Here is a 21,704-nt window from a genome sequence, read left to right as displayed (position 1 = left end):
TTTTTTGGTAACAATTTTCTTTTACTAGTTTCTATTGTGGTTTTGTCGGATTTGGATTCTTATAACATGTTGTGATTTCTTTGAATGGCTTAACCTGCTTAAAACATTGATGGTGTTCGTCTTCACGTTATCATTAAACACTTCTGTTTCGATGCTAGAATTATTTGAAAAAGATGCATCTTCTCTGTCTAGCTTATCTATAACTTAACTGGTATTCGTGTCCGAACGATCATGAATTTAAGATAAGATTGGAAACGATCATTCATGTTTCGAACTATTTGGAAATAATAATAGTTTCGTTTCGAATTTTGCAAATAAAAGTTGAGATGATTAGTGGTTTGTACTAGTGTTGGTATAGGATTATAACTCAAATTCGATGCAAGTATGTGAATTATAAATTGAAAAACAAAACTCAAACGATTATTCTGACATCTCTGATTCTCTTTCTAACTTAGGAGTTGGGTTTGAGTGATAACATAGTGGAGACATTTGTTAGGTAACTGTTTTGATTACTTCATAAATAATCAAATGACAGTGATGATTTCCACTTTGCTCTCAAGATTACCATCTCCAATAAACTTGAAATATTTTAAAAGTAAAATTTATTATACTGCCACAATTCAATTCTAGAAAATCTGAAGTACCAAATAAAAAAACGACACCAAGATGTCAAATACCAACTGTAAATAACATTAAATACACTGGTAGGAAATCACAATTTTTTTTCTTTTGAAATCACAAAATTAAGATGATCATATTACCAGTTTTTACACATTTCAAAGCACTAATTGTGATACCAAGTATAACCTCTAGCTCTCTGTTACATTGAAATTTCTCAGCTTTTAGTATGAGAAGCAGAGTATAACATATATTAGTAGTATTTGGCATCAGATTTTGCATATATGATTTGATAGTAGTATGATAGTGTTGTTGGTATATTGCGTGGTCAGGGGAGATCAATGGTTATGTACTATTAACTTCCTCTAATCTTCGAAGTGTTAGCATATTTATCGCTCTGTTTTCCATATTTGACATGTACTTGGATCAAATAGAAAATGCATTTGGATCAACAACTATACAAATTACAAAGCATATTGATGAAAAATTAGCAGACCTTGCAATTTTTCACGCAAGAAAACACAAATATATAATCAAAACATAGTTTCCAGATCAACATTCTAAGTATATACACAAATATGAAAAACAAAGGCTCCTTATATGTTAATAAATTTTGTTTGTTTGGAATCACCATCGACTAGACCAACCGTCGTCGAAGTTCAGATGATAGCTCCGGAGATCATAGCTATACTGAATATTGTTATTATGATCACTCTTCCTCGACAACCTCAAACGCGATTTTAACCTCCAAACAAACTGCTTCAGGAGAACACGAGGAGGCTTCCCACAACATGAGAACGCAAACGCCACTACCGTAGTTCTGTCCTCTGAGTTTACTAGCGTTGCCGAAGCCGTAGTTGAGCTTCCTATCTGCTTTCCCCATTTCATAAACTGGTTTCTCTTCAAACTCTGGTTGTTCATTAGCTTCATAGTTACTTTACTCTGTGTTTTGCTTTGTGAGAGTGAGAAAATGTTAGATGTGAAGAAGCAAAGAATGAGAAAACTATTTAAAGAGCCAAGTTTGATATAATGAAAGAGAGACAGATGTTGTGGGGTCTGCAACGTGTGGATGTAAAATTCGTGTACAAAACGTGTATGTCAATGAATAGTCCAAACTCTTAAGTGTATCATTCACCACCATGTATCCATTTTTTTGTCGACTACCACCACTAACATGAAAATCTTAATATTATAGAAATAGTTCAATCTATCTGGTCCATTGCCACTTTAATAGACAACCCCTGTGACATATTTTTGCACCTTAGTTTTATGTTTTCGTGGATAAACGAAATCATCTCATCGTCGACCCTTTTAACAAAGGAAAAAAAAAAATTTAAACGACCAGACAAGTGACAAGATTTATTAAGATAGAATAGAACATGTCATGAATATATTATCAGATACCAAAAAAAGTACTTTCTTTGTAGTCTACCCTTTTTCTTTACACATAAATTTGCTCATACACTAACATTACTAATTTGAATCTGAATATGACGACTACATAATACAAACCAATGCTATAAATCTCCGTCTTTCGTGGTACTATTTTAATACAAACCAATGCTATAAATCTGTCTTTAGTGTATATGTTAATTGTGATGTGTTTGATTATTTGGTTAGTGACTTAGTGTCAGCTCCACATCACAAAGCCTAATATGTGTGTCATCATAATAACCCGTCAAACTTTTGGGTGGAGAATAAAATGACCCACCTTTAGTGTACCAACGGACAACGGTGACGCAAAATGTCTCAACGAAGTGATATTTTCCACTTTTGAAAAACCTTTTTTACCAAAAGCTTAATAATCTGACGCGAACTCGTTTTCAGTTATGTCTGAAGCTGCTGGAAAGATTCGAATAAAGTGAGATTTGTCTGTTTTTTTTTTCTTTGAAACTTCAACCGGATTAGTATAGTATACACCGTCAAAAGCATAAAGGATGACGATATTGTAGGATAGATACTGTTCCAAATTTGATACAAAAGAAATAAAGAATATTACCGAAAAAGACGAAAGATTATGCCTAAAATTCAAAAAAAAAAAAAAAACAGACCCCACGCGGTAATTGCTTTCTTCTTAACGTGACGTAAGAGTAAAGAAACGTGACCAGAAGACAACGATGTTTAACAAACAACAAAAGAGAATTCAATTTCAAAACAACCAAGCAAAGGAGGAAATATCTTAAAGCAGAAAAACAATTCACTCCTCTTACTTATCCATCAACCCATTTACTAAAGAGATGGTGACTGAAACTGAAAGCATACACCTTGAATTTTCTTTTTTTTTGTTCATTTACAAGCAAATGCAAATTCTAGAAATGACAAAAAAAAAATCTGCATCAGTATGATCTTGATGATCTTCTTGTATATGATCTAAAAGACCCATTAAATTGTTTGGTGGCATCTGCAGACAATATGGAATAGGTACAAGCACCAAACTCTTTCAGCGAGCTCACCTGGAACATAACAAAACACAATACCATCAAGGTCACTGCATACAATATCTCCGCAGGGAAAGTTTAAGGCATAGTTGTTGATAAAATGATCTGGACAGGTAAATGAAAGGTTAAGTTACTACGTAGTTGTCTTTAACTTACAGTCCTTGTGCTCGTTTAGATCTTTATCGCAGCTACAACATCTGCAGAAGACAAGGAGATATGTGTATAGATTTTATTTTCTAGCTTCTATTTAGAGATTCAAGAACTTAAGCGAAACTGATGTTTGGAGAGAAACTTCACCTTGTTGCTGAGAGGTCTAGTTTCAACTGTTTCTCTATTTCGCCAAAGTACAAACCAAACAATGGTGACCTGTGACACACCATCATTCACGATCTTTAACAATAATATTACTTTGAACAAGACCATAACACACAGGCACACAACAGACACATTTTACCATGATGGAATTGCAGCTGCGGTAAGGGCAGAAGGCAATTTCCAGAGACGATGAGAACGTTTCTTTAATATTTCAGTTAAATACTCAAGAATCTCTTCAACCTATTCAATATGTAACCAAGAAGTTAGAAACCTAGTTTACATATAGCATAGGTTAATCAATGTTGTAGTTCAGAAAAAGTTACCTTTGAATTCAAAACGATCTCATTCTGATTTACACCTTTAGGTCTTTGAAGAAGCAGCTTACATAACTCCACGTACTGTTCTGACAAAGTCACAGATTTGTAAGAAACTGACATGATACCTTCGATTAAATGAGTCCATCTGCTTGTTACGCATCCTAGTAACAACAGCTCCTGCTCTTCGGCAATTACAAACACAAATTTTCAAGTAAAAAATGACAATTTTTTCTCACAAAAACAAAAAGAGAGACCAAATGGATTATATACTTAGTTCAACTCACAATCTTTTCGACGAATATATCTTCTTTGTTCTCAGCTGAAACGTGCAGCCTTCTCAACACTTCTGCCCACTGAGCTCTCGGTGCAGAAAATATCAAGCTGGCTCCCGACACCAATCTTAAAGTTCTCTTACTGAGAAAATAAGACAGACTTTTCGATTGCCATTTGTTCCATGTTACAAGCTCAACAGGCTGTTGTCCCCCACTAAGCGAAAAAAAATGGCATCAAAATCATCAACAGCTACACAAACATTATCAGAGTATATAATCAAAACCGTAACATACCTTACAAAAGTTGCATCCTTGTCTTCTCTCTGTATCAACTCTTCCACCTCTACTAGGTTTCTAGAAAGGATCTTCAAACCTGTCTCAAGCGCTGATACACATGACACAACAGCTTGCCTCTCGCAGAGCTTCCCATCAATTACGTCTGCAATACGCTCACCTGACTCCATAGCTGCAACCAAAACAGCTTGGAGCTGTTTATCCTTCAAAGCTGAGTTATTCATCAAATGCTCTAACACAAACTCTCTTCCCTTTGATAGAGTATCTGACGACAGATTCTCCAGACCCTGCAAATCAGAAACCCTAAGCCTCTCGTTTCCAAAAAACGATAAAAAAAAATTAGTGATAAGATAAGCCAAAACAAAGTAAAGCAACAACCTTTGGAAACAAGGGGTTAGATTTTATCTCTGATATAGCTTCCTCAACCTCTCTCACAGATTCTCCAGATGGGTCTGAGATGTTTACGCTTCTTAACATCTACAAAAGGATTCTCCGATAAACAAAACAAAGAAAAAAGGTAATGACTTTGAGAGTGAGAGTGAGAGTGAGAGCAAAGAGTGAAAGCAACGTTTTGGAAGAAGAGACCCCATTGAAGAGCTTTCCGGCAATTATCGGCGTCCCAGTGAGCGGGAGCGCCAGAAGATTGAAACCCAGATGCGAGGATGAGCATATCCACAAACCCTTTCAGTAGCTTCACGAACTCTTCCTTGGAAATTTCTGGGACCATTTCTTATCACTTCCGATTCGATTCGAACCCTAATTCGCAAAAGCACAAGCGAGTAGACTGATCTGCCTGAGGCATGTGATCTGTGAATCGCTGAGATTTTTTTGTTTTTTGTTTTTTTTGGGGTTGTGTTCTTTTCCCGCGCGTCCGTGAGTGCCCTAGAGAGGGAAGAAGAGACGATTCTGTATTTCTGAACCTTTTGGTTTTAGATGGAAGAACTTTGTGACGTTTTCATGCTTTGAGAAGTACACGATGTTTAATAGCAACCCGTGAACCGAACCGAACCCTGTCGGTGCAACATTTCGGTTGATATCGACAATATCCTATTTGTCAATAATAATCTACTTTTTATCACATAAGACAAAAAATATGAAAATAATATTTATTTGAGCTTAAAAATAACATTAAAAATTACTCTAAATTCAAACCCTAATCTTGTTTCTAAATACTAAAGCTTAAATTCTCATCATTTAGTCTTAAACATAAATGTAAAAACAAAATTACTCTAAACCCTGAATTTGTTTCTCTTTTGATTTTTCAACTAAACTTCTAAGATTGATTAATTAAATATTTGTATAAAGTTAATGACATTCTTTACGGAATAGTTCACATGGGCCATGACATATGGGATTAGCTACGATGTCTTGATGTTCAATAATTATCGATGCCATTATAGATTAAAATATTTCAGGTAAATTATGAAATTTAAGAAAAAGTAATTTCGTAATTCTAATCATCCCTACATAAACCTGAAAGCCAATTAGTTCGCCACAAGGAGAGAGCAGCATATATAGTCACCAATGACTGAAGATGCACATCAATTATTATCGAAATTTTGTATTTATTCTAAACTGGTCAAACAGATTATTATAAGGAGATATGTCCAAAGTAATTGACGGCTATCAATTATTAAATTATTGAACATAAAGGTTGAAAACACAGGAATAGATCATGAGAAGCATCTCTATTGCCGATATATAGTGTGTAAATCTAGACTGAGCAAGAATGAGTTGTTAAGAATTTGATTTTGTACAAACAAAACAGATAACCATATTAAGCAAAGAAAAAAAAGAACGTGTGGAGGAGTGCTGTCAAGGAAGTCTGCAGGTATTCAGTGATTAGCTTAAATACGTGCAAGATATGTATCTACACTATTTGTTTAATGATTGTTCAAATCTTTTATTCGACTCAATACGTTCCAAAAACTAAGATACTTATAGATTAGTGAGGGAAAAATGCTAAAAATGAATAATATGATCAGATTATCCGAACGAACATACTCAATCACACATGCTATATATTAGTATATTACACCTTGCAAGGAAAAATATCTATAAGAAAATGGAACAGAAACCAAATAGTGCAAAATGAAAATTTGTTACCAATTTTATCACGACTATCCGACAGGACTGCGTGTTGGAGGATGAGACTATTACTAGACCATCTCTAATACTTTCCCTCAATTTTTCCTTAAAATAAAATAACTCAAATCGTTCTCTTAATTTTTCTCTCTCAATTTTTAATATATACATTTTAAATTTCTTATTTATTGCAAGTAACAGTTTTATTTAAGAATTTAAAATTATGTTTATTCATTCAAAAATTTTAGATTTTAAAATAATACTTTAAACACACATTATTTATCATATTAATAAAATTACATAATCACATGCAATATGATAGTATAATTCTATTCTAAAAATAGTATTAATATATTTTTCCATGCATAATCAATCAAAATATGTTATATGATGTGTTAAGTTTGTATCTATCTTTGTATTAGTTATATATTTTTATGTTAAATTTTATTACTTATTTATATCATTATTAATTTTTATATATTTTTATGCATTATTGGAGATGTCATTAACCACAGACCGATCTATAAACCCAAAACATGGTCAACAGAGAATCAATGTGACTAACAAAAAAAAGGAAAGACAAACCACAAAAAGCTAAATTAGGCAATTTTTTTTGTATTAGGTGTTTTTCAAATCTTGTATAAAATCTTTTACACAAGATTTCTTAAAAATATTTTAAGAGACTGAAACACATATGTTCAACATGATTTACTTTTGTATTACAACAATATAAATTGTATAATTATACAATGTATTACATTTCTTTTTAAAAAGTGTAGTGTATGAAGCATGCCCTTTCATAAAAGCTCACTATAATTATCATTGATCTGTTAAACTCTAACCACATAAATTTTCCAAATTAGACACCAGGGATGAAATCTTTAACAAATCTTCTAGTACAAAAATATAAGTCTGTCATGTGAACTTGTTTTGGACCCCATTAATATATCTAAAAGATACTTATACAGTTCTTTTTAATAATGATTATTAATTATGTTTTGAAGCTAAATTGGTTCCAGCTTATATCAAATTATTTTAACGAGATTACGATGAAAAGTGGGAACAAGTAAGATATTATGGCCTACGTCAATTTTGGTTAGTATAAACAAAATATTATTGCTTGTGGAATTGTATATTTTATTAATTCGAAAATGATCATATCCTAAATGTCTATTAGCTAACTAAGCACACATTTATGCAGTGGACCGAGACGGTTGATTATATTAAATAGCATGAGCTGGAGTGGATGTGTCTCACCTTACTTCTTCAAGTTGCCTATTTCACATCAAGACATGGTGCCCACTTTCCTCCGACTCTATTATATATTGTGTTACTGTTGAGTTATTATTTATGTGAAATGTGCTGTTGTTTACATTCATCGAAAAAAATACTTTATAATCAAATGAACATTATACGTTTTATTTATAAATGTTCAGCAACATAAGGACAAATGTATAAAGATTGTGTTGTGTATAACTCTTTTATTTGTTTTGATTTCTATATTGATAACGTGAAAAATGACTTAATAGGTAAAACTAACATAGCTAATGCAGTAACAGTACATAAAAAAAAATGAACGAGAAGTTTGATTCAAAAATATCACGGTAACAGTACATAAAAAAAAAATCAAGCGAAAAAATCAAATATCTAATTGAGCTTTAAAATATACAATTTTTTTTGTTAGCAAAGATATCAATTCATTATTATTGTTGTTATGTTGACTTGTATACTTCCACGAACTCTATATATTCTATGTATTCACATTACCATTGTATTACAAACAGATCACCAAAAAGTATAACCCTCTTCAATTGGTATCATCAGCAACATGGCTAGATCTTTGGTGCTCTCGCTAACCCTCGCATTCCTCTTCATAGGAATGGTCTCAGCTCGTGACTGGAACATCCTAAACCAGTTTAAGGGACTCAAGCCAACCGCAACCACCAACCAGAACGGCGTCGCCTCATTGAAAGGACCAAACCTAAACGGATACTGCGAGAGCTGGAGAGTCAACGTGGAGCTTCACAACATCAGAGACTTCACGGTGGTGCCACAGGAGTGCGTGTGGTTCGTCCAACAGTACATGACGTCATCTCAGTACGATGATGACGTGGAGAGAGCTGTTGAGGAAGCCATCCTCTACCTCGGGAAAACATGTTGCGGAAAGAAGAAATGTGATGACATGGATGCTTGGATCTTTGACATTGACGACACTCTGCTTTCCACCATCCCGTACCACAAGAGCAACGGCTGTTTCGGGTAAGAAAATTGAATTAACCATATAAATTCGGTATAAGTATAACTATGTTTTTAATCAATTATTGGGTTTAGATCAATTCGGTTACACAACAATTGATCTCGGTTCGGTTTAATGAAAATGGTTGGATTCTAGAGCAAAATTGGCCTGAATCCTGGTTCAGTTTCGGTTTCGTTTGGATTATGTGTGCACCTCTACCATTTTTCCTTTCTGGTTTGGTTTCGGTTTACAGTAACCGGTATTAAAAAATTTACATCGATTTGAATCAGTGGTGAGCAACTAAACACGACCAAATTCGAGGAATGGCAGAGTTGGGGAAAGGCACCAGCTGTTCCAAACATGGTGAAGCTATTCCATGAGATCCGGGAGAGGGGTTTCAAGATCTTTTTGGTTTCTTCTCGCAAGGAGTACCTCAGATCCGCCACCGTCGAGAACCTTATTGAAGCCGGTTACCACAGCTGGTCTAACCTCCTTCTCAGGTATATATTACTATTTATAGCTAGGTTAAAATTATATCCTGATCAACATATAAATATATGATCAATAATATAATTGGATCCTTCTTAAATGTAATATTGTGAACCCGAATAATTGCAGAGGAGAAGAGGAAGAGAAGAAGAGCGTGACCCAATACAAAGCAGATGTGAGGACATGGCTTACAAGTCTTGGATACAGAGTTTGGGGAGTGATGGGTGCACAATGGAACAGCTTCGCAGGTTGTCCAGTTCCCAAGAGAACCTTCAAGCTCCCTAACTCCATCTACTATGTCGCTTGATCAAATCATTTTACGAATAATATTCTAACCAATGAATAAGATCAGAGTTCCAATCTGATTATTGAGTCTTTACTATCCCTTTTCCATTTCTGGTTTATATAACCAATTCAAATGCTTATGAGTGATATATGAACCATGATCATCTTTGCTTGTTTTGAATTCAGCTGTTTCTTTGTATGACTATTTTGGGCCTTTATGAAATTAATTTTGGGCTTTTATTAAAATCTCGTTTCTCTATATTTAATTGTGTTTAAGTCTTCAAGAACATTGATGGAATTGGTAAAGTTCAGTCACGAAATATGCAGCAAGACTTAGGGGTTGATTGGTAAGGAAGTCAGGTGGACAGACTGCTTAAGTATCCAATCACATTCTAAAGAACTAAAAAGAACAACAAACAAAATTCTCAGGCAAATAAGAATATATAATAAACCCTGACTGGCATATATAATAAAACCCTGACTAAACTTAGTCACCGTTGCATAAAAAAAGAGAGACTAAACTTAGTGACCAATTTTTTTCTCTCTTGAAGCTGTCTTACGACAAAAAACCTCACCTCACAATTTGGTATAACCTTAGTTTTTTTCGGGTAAAATGGTACAACCTTAATTCCTCAGTAAATTCTTAACATTTTCCCCTTATATACCGCTAAATTTTTTTCTTTGGTCTCTTCAATTACCGTGTGACTCGCCATGGAACAAAAACCATGACCAGCTTTGACGATAAGGTAAAAAGGGAAACTAAGAACAACAATGAAAGTCCTTTGTCAGAAAAAAAAAGGAAACAAAACTAAGAACAACAAATATCAAAACTTGTTTCTTACGTTTGTTGTTTACCATAATTTTCACTTGGTTTACGTGTTGAGAATATCTCGTAAAGTTATGATACAAACAAATAAAATGAATATCAAATCAATCCACATACACAAAAACACACAACAATTTTGTTTTTTTTCTTCAGTCAAATCATCTCTTGATTTCTGCTTGGTGCTGAATGATGGTAACTCATCAACCGGAGAGTCCTCTAACATGTTCGAATGTACTTACCTTGGAGTCAAAGGTGACTCTCTTACGAGTTGGACTCGGACACTGTAACGGTCATCTACCTTTTCCCTCCACACATTCGGCTGTGAAATTGGACCGTTGCTCTCTAGGCCCCCGCTTTATTATAAAGAAAAATATTTTAATATGGGCCGTGTAAAACCCAATTATTATCCGTCCACTAAGAACTTTTTGTATCCACTAAAATTCATCGAGCTTATCCTGAGACTGTATGTAGCAGATAGTAAACAATATGCTGAGAGCCTGAGACGTTTTCCAATTTTCCTTTGTCTAACATAACAAGACAATTCTAAAAGACTATTCGATAAGAAGAGGGAGATAATCTGATCATCTTGTTGATATCGAAATCAAAGAACATGTTAAAAGAGATAAACTATGATGATGAGGGTTTTATCTGCTACAAACCAGTTACCAAATCAAAGCTAAAATCTATACTATAATGAGGCACTTGAATCATTCCTGAAGTGACACGTCAGCGTTTTTGTGGAGTACACTTTAAAAAAATGTTAAAAAATGTTAAATCAATGGTTTAAACCCAGGTTACTAAGATATAACTTCTATCATTTATACCACTAAACTAATGGACAATTTATACATTGATGACCGAAACTAATATATATTTATGAAGGTTGGAAGCCATTACTTCTTGGGCTTTCTCTGAAGGCGGGCCTATAAATGTATTATGGGTTTATATTATATTTTGATATTATAAATGATATTTAAACTCACATGTGGTTGGGCAAATCTGTTCTATCCAGGACTCAGACCTCACATACGAAACAACTCGAGTCATTATCTGTATCCTCTATGACCAGTCAGAAAAAATCAACACACAATTACTGTTTATATTGTACTAACGTCAATGATCAAAAATATTTCCTACCCAAGATCTGTGGTCGTCTATTTATTTCCCTTATTTATCAAACTAATTTCACACGAACCTTTAATTTACAGCTTAAAAGAAACCACAACAACCCAAATAATCAAAACAACAAAAACTAGAATCCAAAAACTAGAGTCCAAAAAAACGAATCATTAATGATCCTCTTTTGTCTAATTTTACAAATAAACTTCAAACCAAATATACCAAACCAAACACCTTAACTAAAACTCAACGACATATAATCGAGTCAGGTAAACAAATACAAACTACACAACCAGTTATTTAACAATTTATAAACATACTTTCGTAGATGCTTATGAAGAAGACGAAGAAGACAACCAAGATCAGTGAAATCACATAAACGAAAAAAGCTGAGTAAATTATGAACTCTGATAAATATAACAAATAACGATTTTTGTTTACATATTACCCATCAAATTAAAGAGAAACAAACACATGCACACCAAAAGATACAAGAGAAAATCCAGACATACACAAATGCGACAACAGCATCTTCACATGCTCACTCCTTTGTCTTGTGAAAATAGCTTACATGTTCAATGTCAACATACCAATGCTATTGTCTTCTTATGAGAAATACATAAATTTGTTGCAAATCCATTAAGGTCCAAACACTCAGAATTATCACTCAATTTATAGTTATTTCTACAAGTCTTCATGTATTTGTTTTAAAGGTTCTGTGGCAACAAATTTAAAAATAAAATAAAAAATATAACAAACATAATAAAGAGAATAAAAATTATTATTTAATACATACAACGTACACAATTAATATGAAGAAAAAAATCCAGAAACAAATGTACTCTCAACAACTTTAATTTAATTTATGTACTCTCAACAGTACAAGGAACAAATAGAAAAGACAAACAAACAATAATTATCAGTGACACAGCAAGCAACACTACGAACTATATATATCATATGACTAAGAAATAGTAGTCCTTCATAAAGGGAGAACAATCTGTATCATAACTCTAACCCTATAACAATTAAAAAAAACTTGAAAAACAATGATCGACCGAAAACGCAAAACTCACACTACAATAACTCTAGCAAATATTGAGATGAAACTCTGTTCATAATCCCGCGCTTGCGCCCTCCAAACTCACACACTTATGCATATCAGGAAAAAAAATCGCAGATGTGAAGCTCTCCCGAAGACGGAAGAAACAACAAAGACCATACTTTTATTTTTTCCAATACAATAGTTCAGAAAAGGCTCATTGTATTTGAGCCCAACGTTTTAAACCACGATTACTAAACTTTACAATAAAACATTAGGGAAAACAGCTTCAATTTTATGATCAACAATTCAAATAATTAGAAAGACAACAAAAAAAACTCCACAGCTCAAATAAACCACTAAAATAAACATTTATATAACAATATGAATAGAATCCTCATTTTGTATTCAAGATATTTCTTCGATAAATTTGAAAGTAAAGCTATACATTAAGCAATTGTGAAGGTCAACATTTTTTGCAAATAAAAATATTAATATTTTTTATGGAAGATTAATGTTATGATAAGAATTTACAATTCTTCTTATTTGGCCATTTTAAATATCATAATAAACAAAGAGAAAATTAGTCTTCATAACAAGAAGAATTCAATAAATCACCGTAATTAAATATTAGAATATTATTTCAATATTCAACATCATAATAAATACACTATATAAACAAACGTAAAAATAAATAGGCAAAAATAACATCAATTCCTAACAACCTATAAACATATCTACAATGTGATAAGCTTTCACAACCAAAAACAAACATGAATAACAATTCACTTCTTATCCATCGACTCTCACACCAAACAACATCAGCAGGAGCAAATCCTATACAATTACTCCATGTCTATATACAAAGACCAAACACACATAAATCGGTCATCGATTTCCAGGTACCATCAATTTTTGACAATCAAGGTAATTACAATGACTCAGTCGCTGAATCATTAGATTTCATGTTATCATATCATGACATTCATCATCCCGACTCTACATTCCTTATTGAGGAGACTAACCAATATGTGATGAATTTAATGAGGGAAAACCATAATATTATATCCCAACATCTTCAAGTTACTCTCGCCATTAGAGACTACAATCTAAATGCGACCGCAAGACTTGACGTTGATCTAATCATCACGGACTTAGAAGTAACCCGACAACCAAAGAGGAAAACCATCTATGCACCATATGATTTGAGAATTACACCAATGTAACCAATATTTCGACACTCACCTGCGGCCATAAATTTCATTGTCTTTGCATTAATCATTGGCTACGTACAAATATAAGTTTTTCAATGTCGGGAAAGTAATTTATGAGCCAAAACAAGCTAATAATAAAAAATAATTTCATGTTTCGAACTCAAAATTCATTGTCTCATTTCTTACTATTCTTGGTATAATCATCAAACAACATTCAGTAAATATTAAAGGGCATAATTAATGGATAAAATCACATACACAAAATCACCCGATACATCAACAACGTCACCGGCCCCGCGCCTGCGCGGGGGCTATACAACTAGTGTTTATAGTAGACTAGACGCAGCGATAGTTTATTCAAAGCTATTATTACAACTACAAGCAATGATATAGTATAACTATCTCTAGTAAACTTACATTGCAAGCAATAATCTTTTTTTTTGCTAAGAATGTGAATATCATTAATGAATAATGAACATTTGATACAATTTTAACTTGGATCCCATTCTGCTACCGAACCTTGATGGTTCCAAAGTGTTGAAAAGAAATTAAAATGAACACTTGGGGACAGAGAGGCCTAGCAAAGTTACAAAAAGGTAGTTATTTGATGCATGCTCTAATAAAATCTGTTTTGTTCTGCATTCGAAATAGATTATGGTTTTTGATCCGCAATTTGGTGGTTGATAAAGAGGTAGTTAGTTGTAAGATAGTACTCTACTCGGTATCAGTAGCCCTATCAAGTTTGAGAGTTTAAAGTTTCAAGCATTGGAGAAGCAAATAAATATTTTCTATTCTCAGTGGTCCAAATAGATTATGAGCTTTGTAGGCAGCATCAGCATTGGTCTGTGATTTGCTCTTCTAATGTGAAAACTTCCTCCTAGTCACTTTTTTGAGAGGACACAGCATGTTAGGTGTAAGAAAGAGCACAGTGCGAAGCGTTTTATTGGTTTGGTTGAACATGTGTTTGATATGAGGGATTTGCGATACGAAATTGTTATGGTCCCTCAAAGTGGGCCCCCTTGTGTATACTTAGGAGTAAATTAAAGACATGTATTTTTCGTGTTTATTCTTCCTTTTATTAATTTGTTAATTCATTGACATTATCATATCATTCTCATCCTAACCACGCGAATTAAAATCTTAGATTTGCTACCATAGTTTTGCAATATTTTCTGTTATATAACTCCGTTAGTTACTCTGTGATTAAAGCGATCCATACAAGTACATAAGTACACTGTACATTAGCCTATCCAGACCAGGGTTCGGTCGCAAAATTAATTCTCTTAGTTAGGTGTCATGTATATATATAATTTACTTCCAATTTTTATTAACTTTTATTGAGAGAGTTAATACTTATCCAGTGATTTAAGCCGAAGAACATTGATTTCATCATCCTAGCTGCGTTTTTTTCTTTTTTTTTCTTTTTTTTTTCTTTTTTTTCTTTTTTTTTCTTTACCATCATCCGAGTTGAGTTTAACAAAAGCTATCTGTGATTCTGTGATAACATTATATAGTTTCAAAAAGAAAAAAATAAATATTATAAAATCTTTATATTAGTGGCATTTAATTTTGATTTCGATTTGGTTTTAACTTTTTAGTTTTTGGTTTAAAAATAAGAAGAAAAAGGTAATTAATACAGTACTTCTAGCCTTAATTAATTCAGTCTTTACTAATTCTTAGCGTGTGCGTGTGTTGAAATGTGTACACGTGTCCATAGATACAAAAAGGAACAAATTAATTGCATGTACACGCAGCAAACTTGCAAGAATCATGAAAATGTTAAAAGAAATGAGATGCGCCTGCCCTTACCTTTGTAGAAGTTTGTGGATAGTTAATGGTTTTAAGTTTCATAGTCTTGATAAGAATAAACTTTTGATAAGAATAAAATTTTATGTTCGAGTGGTTGTATTTACAAAATCTTGAAAAGCAGGGTTTTAGCACTTCTGCCGAAACTGGGAAAGATAGTCTGATTTTTACTAGAAAAGAATATTTGACTTTATATCAGACAACTAATTTATAATTGTTAGAACCAAATTTACATAAGCAGACTAGATGAAGATACGTAGTCTGGAGATGGTTTTATTCGAAGGCTTCTAATACTACGTGGGAAACCTGCCTCCCGATATTGTATACGAAAGGTTGAGAAAATCATGATGAAAATTAATGTTCAAATAAAAAAAATCATGATGAAAATATCTACAAACCCCTCGAGTATGATATGAGTACATGACCGCCTCGAAACCTAAAAAAAAAACAGATGTTAAAATCAATACTAAAGACACTTCACCAGAATCGTTTTACTTATAAACGAAGGATTAAGAGCTCTGAGGAAGTAAATAGAATCGATCCTTATAGTTTACTTATAATAATAAGCGAGATGAGAGTTCCTCAATCTTGTCACCTGCGCAATCACCGATCCCGATACTTCTTACAAAATAATAGCTTTGATCTGCTGATAAAATTCATCACCTGAAACATGGGTTTTAAATAGCGCTAGGCGCACCAAGGCGAGATGCTTCGAGCTTTGCACCATGCGCACCAAAGATGTAGCGCTAGGCGCACCAAAACGCTCACCTTTTTTTTAACACTAAATTTTCATTGAAATATTACAAGGGAGGATCACAACGATCGGTTACATTCATAACAACATTAGAGTCCTTAACTAAACAAGTGATTAAGCCAAGGAGGATGACCAACTGCAATATGTGAATGATATCCATCACCTTTGATCACACTATCAGCAATCATTTTTGCTCTTTTAATATGAGAAGGAGAAGTGAATTTGACATTCCAATCTGATATTGGATGGAGCAAGGATATGATATTGGAAGAGTAAAACTTTATCGATGGCCATGCTGAGGGTTTGGAGATAGCTGCAATCAGATCATTGTCTTTCACTAGCAAAACAAATGGCGTTGAAGTGCAAAGTTTTCAAATAGTCTATTTCCCAGACCCAACTTTCAAAAGAGGCATCAAGTTTACTATAGATTCCAACGAATGAGTTTCTTCCATGTAAAAGAACTTTGCCCCCTCTTCGCCATGCAGCTCCACTTTGATTCCTTTTTACCCAAGAAGATGCAATATCACATTTTAACCAAGAAATGGGAGGAGGTTTCCAACCGAAGAGAATCATTTTCTTTCTTTCTAGATTAATGGTTTTTTCATAATTAGTGTTATATATTTTAGATGTGTCATAAAATAACTAATTAGATTCAAAAGACTTGGACCGAACTGGGTAATACAGTTTTCTTTGGTACAAATATTTTAACCCATTTTAGATATACTGGTTATTTGGATATTTTTAGGTTCCAATACATCGAACTTATCGAGATTCAGAAAGACCCAACTCAAAATCCACACATAAATTTGTAATATTTGAACCAGGCCTAATTTCAACAAAAACTATACCTGAAAGGAACAACTTGTACATAAATGAATAGCCAATATTCATGTTTAACTGATTTTATAAACTAATAAAAATGACTTTTTAATGTGTTTGATTAAATTAAGCGAAATATAAAGATCTTTTATTTAGCAAAATAATTATATTGAGTAAAAATTAAGTGACAATAAATGTGACATATTTTTATTATTTTGATTTAAATTATTTTTTATTTAGAAAATCATGTCTTTGAATTATGTTTTTGACTACATAATTTTTCACCGATTGAAACTAAATAAGAAATGTTCTAGTAAAATAAACTAAATTGAACGTTTTTTTTGTAACAGCAAACTAAATTGAACGCTTAATCTAGTTATTTTACATTTTTGTTTTTATAGTAGGCACAAAGTTAATATTGATCAACTAATAAAAAAATGCACTATTATAATAATTATAATTATGGTAATATAACTAATTATGCGAATTATTGTTAAGGTAATATAATTATAAAATTTGTAAACTAAGTGAAATATGGCAATACAATTAATGTAATATTACTATCTATGTTTCCAAAAGATTCTCATTTAAACTGCTATTCATGTTTTCAAACAGTACTAAAATGTATTTCAGTTTTAATAATATAGATTATTAAGCGAGCGTAAAAAAAATTGTAATCAGCTATCTCAACACTTTAACTTTTATTTGCTTTGTATCAGTATGTATGAATATAAATAATAAATATTCTTAATATGTATGTGTATGCGGGCAAAAAACTTCGTATATATAATGTTTTTAAACAAAATTGGATACCTACAATAGTTTTAAAAGTTATTAGGTCGATATAATCAGATTACATCTCAATGAATTTTGTTTTTACTATTTTTAAATATAAATCAAACAAAATTTTATCAGCTATTACTTTTCTTTCTGGCACTTTGACCAATTGTTTAAATTATATTTATTTTTACCATATTTAATATTTTTAAAAATGAAAATTGTACATGTCGAAATAAATTTCAAATTTCAAATATGCTAATAAATGTTATAAGAAGAATATGGTTACAATATATATAACTTAGGCGATTAAATTTAACATACGTCAAATATTTTTATAATTAGATTAAATAAATATGGTAAGAAACTAAATCTAATTCAAATGATGTTTTAATATAAAAATACAAAAGTAACTAAGCTATGTAAAACAACCAGTGTTTGAGAAATCTTGTGACAACAAAAACTAAAGTCTAGACTGTTGAGAAATTTTGCTTCAGGTTGTTGCTTTGAGTTGCTGCCTCTAGAGATTTTGTTCACAAAACCGTGAATATTATTTTTAATATTTATAAAAGCATGATTGATAGTGAAAATGTTGAAATGCAATTATTATTTTTAATATTACACAATAAATATAAAATCATACAAATAGAGAAGAGGAACATAGATACAAAGAAAGTAAAACAATATAAAATAACAAGATTTTTTTAAAAAAATTGTTAGTTTATCGAAGAATAATTATCATAAAGATATATAAACTAAATAAATGTTTTAGTTATTGTTAGGAAAGGGTACTTTTATAAAAAAAAGTGAAATTTTTATTTTTAAAATTACGAAAATAATTTGGTAAAAGATTCGGTGAAAAAGGAAAGAAAATAAAAAAAAAATTATAAACTTTAGTACTAAAAACTCTGATTAGCATTTTTTTTTAAATTGTCTTATCCTACAAAGTTTTGGCAAAGTTTCATAATATAATAATAACTAATAAATTTGTCTTATCCTACAAAGTTTTTGCAAAGTTTTGTAATATAATAATAACTAATAATTTTGTCCAAAAAATAATAACTAATAAATTTTATATCAAAAATATTATTTTTTTACAAGTATCCATTTTTGTAAGATTTTATAAATATGGTAATACTAATAACTTTTCTATATCTATTAAAATAATATATTTATATATATAAATAATAATTACAGATTTATTTTTTCATCAATTTATGAATTATATTTTTATTATCAAAATAATTGTAGTTATAATTATATATTTATCAACTTATATATGCTATTATATTAATATATATTTATTATAACTAATTTAAAATAAAATTTAACTGAATAAAATAACTCTATAAATTTTAATTATTATTATTACAATTTAAATAAAATAAAATTAAAAAATTAAAGTAAACTTGAATAAATCAAACTAGAAAAATTACATTATGATTTAGTTTTTAACTGATAAAATTTAAATTTAAATACTAAAATTTGAAAATTTGTTTATATAATAATATTTTTAAAATTTTTATATATGCACATGGCGCAGGAAAACTCATAGTTAACTGTATTTTAGTTTTAAAGGATCATCTGTAAAATATTAAGGAGATCTTTAAAATATAAGAACAAATTAAAAAAAAGCTGTGGGGTTATATTTAAAATGCTAAACATATACTAATTGCGACCAATACTAGTTTTAAAATATTGTAAATAGTAGATTATATTTAAAATGTAAACATATATATCGTTTTTACTGTTTTATTGCTAGCCTTTTGATAATTTTAACATCATCAAGATATATATGCATTTAGAAAATCTAAATTATAATAATGGTCCACCAGATTAATTAGATTTTACGTCATTAGTAAAATGTAGTTATTTTAAATAATACTATTATTAATAAATATTAATTATTGGATATAAATTAATTTGACATAATATCAAATAAAAATTATTAATATTATAATTTAGTATTATACTAATTTAGGTTAACTTTAATTTAATTGTCAATGTAATATAATTATGTTTTATATAACAATTTTATAAATATTATAAACTATATTATCATAAATAGAAAGATAGATTTTATAATACAATTTACTGCGTAGTTTAAATATTAAAAACTACAATTTCTTAAGAGAAAAAAATGATGTTTCAGAAAATTGTTTATCAACGGTTAAAATAAATTTAAAATATTAATTAGGCTGTGAAAAAACAATAACTAAAGTTTGATTAATTTAGTTTATGTGATGCTAGAGTATTAAATTTTATAAGTTACAACTTTTATTAATCATGCATATAGTTTCAATACAAAATCACGGGTTTGTTCCTTTATTTTTTTATATTGATCTTATATAAGTGTCTCTGGATACAAATCTATATTAGACTTAAAAATTTCATATCGTACAAAGAATTTGTGATACAGTTTCAATTTTTATCTTTTTTTTTCAATAGTCTCAATTTTTATTTAACGCCATTGAATTGAAGATTTGATCTATTAATTTGTATTTATAATATTTTAAGAAGCCTATATATTTCAGAATACATTATTCTCGAATTGCTTGATTTTTTGTATAGTCAAATTTCAAAATTTGACAACTTGGCAATATAATAAAATATAAAGACAAATGAAGCCAGTTTAATTATTTATATATTTTGTTTGACTAAATCATGTCTTAAAAAATTGTGATATACACTGAAGTAAAAAGAATAGCAAAGCAAAAAAAAAACTAAAATATGTGGTAAGAAAGAAAATACATTCTTATGAAATGCAACTAACAGTTTAAAGTTTATAAAATAAATATAAAATCAGTAAAACATATTTTCAGTGTTTTAACACATTTATTTTTATAAATTATAAATATAAGTTCATATGTCATTTAATATAAGTAAATATTTTAAGTCAATTCATGAGTTTAAATAGATAAAAATCCAAAAAGGAGATTCCTTTTTTCTACCCAAAATTAATGTTTGCGTTACTTGTTTGTTCCAGTGGCAACCCAAATTAGAAGATTAATAAAAGGAAGGGTACCAAAGTCATTTAACGAGTGGCATATATGTAATTTTGGTGAACCTAAAGGGGTAGTTTATGCCTCCTATCTCTATATATTGTCGCCCTACTCAGACCTTTTGTCTTGCCATTCCTATTCTCTCTCTCTCTCCCCCTCATCGCTGATTCTCTCTCTCTCTCTCTCTCTATCCCAGTTCTAATTTTATTATTTATCAAATTAAAAGGGGATAAATATAAAAATTCTTCTCTGGTTAAATTATTTTTCTCATCCGGTTACTTGAAAATTACTGTTTTACCGCAGTAATTTTTTCCAAAGATTACTTATTGCTGACGTGGCATGCATCCAATTAAAAACCGCCATGAATACCAAAACGATGCGTCTTCCCCCACGCCGCGTGCTGACATCAGACAAACGAGTTACCTCCGGCGTCGTCGCCGGTAAACCCGCCGTGACAAATCCGCCTCCGCCGCCGATTAAATCCATCCTCAAGAAAACTGAATCCGTCGCTCCGACACCGACAGCAACCGCCGCCGTCGTAGCCGAGCCGGCCGGTTCGAACCAGCTCCTCGCCGGTTATCTTGCTCACGAGTTTCTCAACAAAGGCACACTCTTCGGAGAACAGTGGAGCCCAGCAGGCCCGTTTCAGGCCCAATCTAATGAGCCGAGAAAGACAAAGCCGAGCCACGACATCGAGCCGAGTGAACATAAGCGGAGGAGATATGCGGAGGTTGCTAATATCCTCCGGGCAGAAGGGACCCACTTGCCCGGTATCGTCAACCCTTCACAGCTTGCCCGGTTCCTTAAATTGTGATTGGGCGCGAATCAAGACGGTCTTTCCTTACCACCGAAACATTCCTCTTTGTCTCTCTGTCTTGTTCGAAATTGACTCAGAAATGTTAGGGTTCTTGTTTTGGTTTGGATTAGATGTACAACTGTCTTTTTTCTTTTTTGTAAATCTTGGTTATGCATTAATTTCAACTGTTTGGAGAACTA

The 21,704-nt window shown here is 31.5% G+C and overlaps 4 protein-coding genes across 4 annotated transcripts; 2 read left to right on the top strand and 2 right to left on the bottom strand.

The window, feature by feature from the left end:
- Positions 1–14: 14 nt before the first annotated feature.
- LOC108824400 (uncharacterized) lies at positions 15–1,615 on the bottom strand. The gene has a single exon (XM_018597819.2). The coding sequence runs from the start codon at positions 1,546–1,548 to the stop codon at positions 1,246–1,248; it is 303 nt and encodes a 100-aa protein (XP_018453321.1). The 5' UTR covers positions 1,549–1,615; the 3' UTR covers positions 15–1,245.
- Positions 1,616–2,793: 1,178 nt separating this feature from the next.
- LOC108824036 (uncharacterized) lies at positions 2,794–5,215 on the bottom strand. Its single transcript, XM_018597366.2, has 9 exons — positions 4,823–5,215; positions 4,633–4,731; positions 4,255–4,541; positions 3,973–4,174; positions 3,695–3,865; positions 3,511–3,611; positions 3,354–3,422; positions 3,213–3,253; positions 2,794–3,071 (listed from the first exon to the last, which is right to left on the bottom strand). The coding sequence occupies exons 1-9, from the start codon at positions 4,979–4,981 to the stop codon at positions 3,001–3,003; spliced, it is 1,200 nt and encodes a 399-aa protein (XP_018452868.1). The 5' UTR covers positions 4,982–5,215; the 3' UTR covers positions 2,794–3,000.
- Positions 5,216–8,098: 2,883 nt separating this feature from the next.
- Positions 8,099–9,595, top strand: LOC108823494 (acid phosphatase 1). Its single transcript, XM_018596715.2, has 3 exons — positions 8,099–8,598; positions 8,866–9,075; positions 9,194–9,595. Exons 1-3 carry the CDS (start codon positions 8,168–8,170, stop codon positions 9,369–9,371), a joined length of 819 nt encoding a protein of 272 aa, XP_018452217.1. The 5' UTR covers positions 8,099–8,167; the 3' UTR covers positions 9,372–9,595.
- An 11,234-nt stretch (positions 9,596–20,829) lies between these two features.
- Positions 20,830–21,704, top strand: LOC108834700 (uncharacterized). Its single transcript, XM_018608026.2, has one exon. The coding sequence runs from the start codon at positions 21,070–21,072 to the stop codon at positions 21,520–21,522; it is 453 nt and encodes a 150-aa protein (XP_018463528.1). The 5' UTR covers positions 20,830–21,069; the 3' UTR covers positions 21,523–21,704.

This window comes from Raphanus sativus, chromosome 9 (assembly GCF_000801105.2).
Source record: "Raphanus sativus cultivar WK10039 chromosome 9, ASM80110v3, whole genome shotgun sequence".
Taxonomy (NCBI): domain Eukaryota; kingdom Viridiplantae; phylum Streptophyta; class Magnoliopsida; order Brassicales; family Brassicaceae; genus Raphanus; species Raphanus sativus.
This window is presented reverse-complemented; position numbering and strand designations above follow the sequence as displayed.

What these genes read in the sequence shown, in the direction of transcription:
- LOC108824036 (XM_018597366.2), bottom strand. Translation starts at nt 4,981, where the DNA reads ATGGTCCCAGAAATTTCCAAGGAAGAGTTCGTGAAGCTACTGAAAGGG. An exon ending in GGGGTCTCTTCTTCCAAAAC is followed by an intron (nt 4,732 to 4,822) that starts GTTGCTTTCACT and finishes ATCCTTTTGTAG; the next exon opens with ATGTTAAGAAGCGTAAACAT. An exon ending in AAGGATGCAACTTTTGTAAG is followed by an intron (nt 4,175 to 4,254) that starts GTATGTTACGGT and finishes TTTTTCGCTTAG; the next exon opens with TGGGGGACAACAGCCTGTTG.
- LOC108823494 (XM_018596715.2), top strand. Translation starts at nt 8,168, where the DNA reads ATGGCTAGATCTTTGGTGCTCTCGCTAACCCTCGCATTCCTCTTCATA. An exon ending in AAGAGCAACGGCTGTTTCGG is followed by an intron (nt 8,599 to 8,865) that starts GTAAGAAAATTG and finishes GATTTGAATCAG; the next exon opens with TGGTGAGCAACTAAACACGA. An exon ending in TGGTCTAACCTCCTTCTCAG is followed by an intron (nt 9,076 to 9,193) that starts GTATATATTACT and finishes GAATAATTGCAG; the next exon opens with AGGAGAAGAGGAAGAGAAGA.
- LOC108824400 (XM_018597819.2), bottom strand. Translation starts at nt 1,548, where the DNA reads ATGAAGCTAATGAACAACCAGAGTTTGAAGAGAAACCAGTTTATGAAA.
- LOC108834700 (XM_018608026.2), top strand. Translation starts at nt 21,070, where the DNA reads ATGAATACCAAAACGATGCGTCTTCCCCCACGCCGCGTGCTGACATCA.